Here is a 5853-nt window from a genome sequence, read left to right on the forward strand (position 1 = left end):
CTTTAAAAATTCAATCATTTTGCTGAAAATATATTTTTTTAATAGAAAATTAATCTTTTTTTATCTGAAAATTCAACTATTTGGTTAAAAATTATTTTTTACTAATAATTAAATTATTGAATTTTAAGTTGAAAATTGATCGTTTTTAGTTCAAAAATCAAGTATTTCATTTAAAATTTGGTCTTTTTTATTTGAAAGTTCACCCATTTCTTTTAAAATTCAATTATTTTGTAGAAAATCGTCTTTTTTTTTTGTAGAAAATTAATATTCTTGGTTGAAAAATTTATTTATTCTGTTAATAATCGTCTTTTTGGTAGAAAATTTATTTTCTTGGTTGAAAATCAGTCTTTTTGGTTAAGAATTCGAATATTCTAGTTGAAAAATTATCTTTCTTATTTCAAATTCAACAGTTTGGTTGATTGTATTTAATTATTTTTTTGTTATTGTTGTTAAAAACTAAATTATTTCGTTGAAAATTGATTTTTTTTGGTCAAAAATGTTTGTTCTTTTTGTCGAATTAATTCTTTTTGTCGAAAATTAATCTTTTTTTATCTGAAAATTCAACTATTTGGTTAAAAATTATTTTTTACTAATAATTAAATTATTGAATTTTTAGTTGAAAATTGATCGTTTTTAGTTCAAAAATCAAGTATTTCATTTAAAATTTGGTCTTTTTTATTTGAAAGTTCACCCATTTCTTTTAAAATTCAATTATTTTGTAGAAAATCGTCTTTTTTTGTCGAAAATTAATCTTCTTGGTTGAAAAATTTATTTATTCTGTTAATAATCGTCCTTTTGGTAGAAAATTTATTTTCTTGGTTGAAAATTCGACTATTCCATTTAAAAATGCATCTTTCTTAGTTTAAAATTCAACAGTTCGGTTGATTTTTTTTAACTATTCTGTTACAAATTCATTTATATGGTCGAAAATCGTATTTTTTATTAATAAATTAACCTTTTTGGTTGAAAATTGAATCATTTTGTTAAAAATTCATTCTATTTTCTGAAAATATATTTTTTGTATAAAAAATTAATCTTTTTTTTATTTGAAAATTGAACTATTTTGTTGAAAAGTCGTCTTTTTCGGAATAAATTAATATTCTTGGGTAAAATTCAAGTTGAATATTCATTATTTCAGGTAAAAATTCCAATTATTGTTTAAAAATTCTACGATTCTAGTTGAAAATGATTTTTTTAGTGACAATTAAACTATTCCATTTTCGGTTGAAAATTGATCATTTTTAGTTCAAAATTCAAGTCGTCTTTTTTGTAGAAAATTAATCTTCTTGGTTGAAAATCAGTGTTTTTGGTTGCAAATTTGTTAATTTTTTTTTTTTTTTTAGTTGAAAATTTAACTATTTTGTTAAAAATGCATTTTTATGGTCTAAAATCGTCGTTTTTTAGTGATAAATTAATCTTTTTGGTTAAAAATTTAATATTTTCTTTAAAAATTCAATCATTTTGCTGAAAATATATTTTTTTGTATAGAAAATTAATCTTTTTTTATTTGAAAATTCAAATATTTTCTTGAGAATTCATGCATTTTTGGTTGAAAATAGCTCTTTTTTAGTTGAAAATTCATTTTTTGTTGTTGAAAATTTAACTATTTCAGTTTTAAATTGACCATTTTAGTTTAAAATCCATCGGTTTGTTCGAAAATTAATTATTTTGACTGAAAATTTAATTCTTTGTTTAAAAATGATAAATTATAGTTAAAAATTCGTTTTTTGTTGTAGAAATTAATCTTTGCGGTTGAAAATTAATCGTTTTCGTTAAAAAATCAACAGTTTTTTCAGCAATTTTTTCTCTTTTTTAACTGAAAAATCTATTCATGTTAAAAATTCATCTTTTCTGGTTGAATTTGATTGTTTTTCAATAAAAATTAAATTAATAAATAAAAATGAAAAATCTTGTTTGTTTAAAAATAAGCTCTTTATTTAAAAATTCTTTTTTTTTAGTGGCTGAAAAGTTAACTATTTCGTTTGAAAATGTATCCTTTTCGTTGAAAATTCAAGTATTCCAGTCGATGCCAGTTGAATATCTATTTTTAAAATAAAAAGTTGAACAAATCCAATTTAAAATTTATAATTTTAGTTCAAAATTCATCATTTTTGTTGAAAATTCATCTCTTTGGTTGTAAATTACTTTTTTAACTAAAAATGTTACTATTATATTTTTAATAGAATTTTTTTTTTAGTAAGAAATTTAACTATTTGGGTGAAAATTTGTCTTTTTCAGTTAAAAATTCAATTATTCTTGTTAAAGATTCATAATTTTAGTTGAAAAATCCGCTTCTTCTTTGAAATTTCACCTTTTTCGATGAAACTCCAGATTAAATATTTATTATTTTAGTTTAAAATTCATATTTTTTTGTTGAAAATTCTACTATTCCAGTTGTAAATTCATAATTGGACTTTTTTAGTTGAAATTTCAATTATTTGATAATTCAATTATTTTATTGAAAATCGTCTTTTTTGTGGAAAATTAATCTTCTTGGTTAACAGATTTATTTATTTTTGTTAATAATCGTCTTTTTGGTATAAAATTTATTTTCTTGGTTGAAAATCAGTCTTCTTGGTTGAAAATTGATACATTTGGTCGAAAATGTCTTCTTTTTTTTTTTTAGAAAATTAATCTTGTTTGGAAATAATTGTATTTTGTCAAAAATCGCCTTTTTGGTAGAAAATTAACCTGTTTGATTGCGAATTTAATCTTCTCGTTAAAAATTTAATCATTTTGCGAAAAATATATATTTTTTTGTATAGAAATTTGATATATTTTTTTTTTATTTAAAAGCTGAACTATTTTTTCGAGAATTCGTCTATTTTGTTGAAAAGTCGTCTTTTGCGGGATAAATTAATCTTCTTGGATAAAAATTCAACTATACCAATTAAATATTCAATATTTTAGTAAAAAATTCCACTTTTTCGGTTAAAAATTCTACGATTTTAGTTGAAAATGATTTTTTTAATTATAATTAAACGATTGCATTTTTGGTTGAAAATTGATATTTCTTCGGTCAAAATTCAATTTTTTTTATTTAAAAATTGGTAGAAAATTAATCTTCTTGGTTGAAAATCTGCCTTTTTGGTTGAATCTTCGACTATTCCAGTTGAAAATTCATCTTTATTAATTCAAAATTCAACTGTTTGGTTGCATTTTTTTTAGTTAGAAATTTTATTATTTCGTTGAAAATTGATTTATTTGGTCGAAAATGTATTTTTTGTAGAAAATTAATCTTCTTGATAGGAAATAATTATATTGTGTCAAAAATCGCCTTTTTGGTTGAAAATTAATCTTCTTGGTTGAAAATTCTACTATTTCAATTGAAAATTCATCTTTCTTAGTACAAAATTCAACTATTTGGTTGAAAATTTGTTCATTTATTTCTATTTTGTTAAAAATTAATTTATATGGTCGAAAATTATATTTTTTTAGTAATAAATTAACCTTTCTGATTGAAAATTGAATCATTTCGTTAAAAATTTATTCTATTTGCTGAAAATATACTTTTTGTATAAAAAATTAATAATTTTTTAGTTCAAAATTCACCATTTTGAACTATTATATTTTTGGTAGAAAAATGGATTTTTTTTAGTACGAAATTGAACTATTTGCTTAAAAATTTGTCTTTTTTAGTTAAAAATTCAATTATTCTTGTTAAAGATTCATCATTTTAGTTGAAAAATTATCTTCTTGTTCGAAATTTCACCTTTTTCGTTGAAAATTAAAGTATCGAGCTTAAATATTTAGTGTTTTATTTTAAAATTCATCTTTTTTTGTTGAAAATTCGACTATTCTAGTTGTAAATTCATCATTTTATTGAAAATTTATTAGTCTAGTTAAAATTTTTTTTTTACTGAAAACTTAACCATTTAATTTTTGGTTGAAAAATTATAATTTTTAGTTGAAAAGTCGTTTTTTTCCGTAGAAATTAATTTTCTAGGTTGAAAATTCATATCTTTGGTTTAAAGTTAAACTTTTCCATTTTTGGTTGAAAATTGATCTTTTCTAGTTAAAAATTCAAGTGTTAGGTTAAACAATTTTTGTTTAGTTGGAAATTCAACTATTTTTTTGACAATTCTTTTTTTTTTTTTTTTTTGAGAAATCATCTTTTTTAGAATGAAATTTTAAAGCTTGTCAAGGATGCTTAAACTATTTAAAATAAAAACAATGTAATTTCTCATTCAAGAACTTATCAGTTGAAATTTTTTTTTTATTTTTAAATGTTCAATGTTTCTAGTCTAAAATAACTTAATAATATAATTTTTGAAATTGGTAAAGTTCATTGATTTGTTCTTTAATTTAGAGCTTTGAAAATGGTCACTTCGATTTATATTTTTGGAACTTAATAGTACCGTCCATTTTATGCGTGTAAATTATTCAGCAATTAAATACGAAATTTTTGAATTAAACATTTTTTAAACTTCAATTTTAAAAGTTAAAAAATCAAGAGTTCCACTTTGAATGCTTCAATTTGTTGTTTATTTTTTATTGATTGTAATTTTAGTGTTTAGAATAGAGTTCGATTTTTTAAATTTCATAGACCGTGAAAAATGTTTGCGGACCGGGAAAATACCGGGAATTTTTTCCTTTTTTAAAAACGGTCACCCTAAAAAAAAAAAATTATGCATATAAATAAATTATTATAAATAAAAAATGATATTTTCAGAATGAGCTGAAAGAATGGGAAGACAATGCAGCCGGTTGGGAGGAGGAAACCGTCGAAGAATTTGGAGATCCAACCGAAGTTCTGAGGGAACAAAAAAGAAGGGAACGCGAACGGCGTTTGTTTGAACAGCAGCAAAAACGAATGGAGCGAAATATAAGGCCCCAACCTCTAGGTGCTAAAATCACTTCTTGATCAAAAATTCAAGAAGATTTTTGCAGCATCTGCAATGATTTGCCAAATTTTGTTTCGGCGGAACAGAGATTTAAGCATAAACGCAAAAAGAAAAGCGGGATTCGTATGCAAACCTAAAGGGAACATAAATTTTAAAAATGGGGAAACGGTACTCGTAACAAAAACCTTATTAAATAATTGAAAAGTGCGGATGCACTTGTTCCTTTAAAAGAGAAGACTGTGACGTAAACGCGTATACGATCACCATTTCCATATGTTATTGCATACAAAAAAAATGGGTGAGTTCTCCGAAAATTTATATTAGATAAATGAAAAATAGCGGTTTTTTTTGTACAAATTATTAATAAAAGTTTATAGTTTATTCGTAAAAGAGAGTTAAAGTGTCAGTCATTTAGTTTGAAAAGAAAAAGTTTAATATTTTCCAAAATTTTCTAATTTTTGGTAGTGAAAAATAAAAACAACCGTATTTTCAAATTAAAAAAACCATTTGTTTCGGCAAAATTTTCTGGTTGTATTTGATTGTTTTTCATTAAAAATTAAATTAATAAATAAAAATCTCGTTTGTTTAAAAATAAGCTGTTTATTTGAAAATTCTTTTTTTTTAGTGGCTGAAAAGTTAACTATTTCGTTTGAAAATGTATCCTTTTCGTTGAAAAATCAAGTATTCCAGTCGATGCCAGTTGAATATCTGTTTTTAAATTAAATATTGAACAAATCCAATTTAAAAATTTATAATTTTAGTTTAAAATTCATCGTTTTTGTTGAAAATTCATCTCTTTGGTTGTAAATTACTTTTTTTAACTAAAAATGTTATTATATTTTTGATAGAATTTTTTTTAGTAAGAAATTTAACTATTTGGTTGAAAATTTGTCTTTTTCAGTTAAAAGTTCAATTATTCTTGTTAAAGATTCATAATTTTAGTTTAAAAATCCTCTTCTTCTTTGAAATTTCACCTTTTTCGATTTAACTCCAAATTAAATATTTATTA

General features: G+C 22.1%; 1 protein-coding gene across 1 annotated transcript in view; it reads left to right on the forward strand.

Moving 5' to 3' along the window:
- The window catches only part of LOC117181783 (receptor-binding cancer antigen expressed on SiSo cells), a 14587-nt gene extending 9349 nt beyond the window's left edge, over nt 1–5238 (forward strand). Inside the window, exon 4 of the mRNA XM_033374752.1 lies at nt 4673–5238. Coding sequence (XP_033230643.1) covers nt 4673–4864 — 192 coding nt within the window. The 3' untranslated portion in view covers nt 4865–5238. The remainder of the gene's footprint in view (nt 1–4672) is intronic.
- Nucleotides 5239–5853: the final 615 nt, after the last annotated feature.

Source organism: Belonocnema kinseyi, chromosome 10 (assembly GCF_010883055.1).
Source record: "Belonocnema kinseyi isolate 2016_QV_RU_SX_M_011 chromosome 10, B_treatae_v1, whole genome shotgun sequence".
Classification (NCBI taxonomy): Eukaryota; Metazoa; Arthropoda; class Insecta; order Hymenoptera; family Cynipidae; genus Belonocnema; species Belonocnema kinseyi.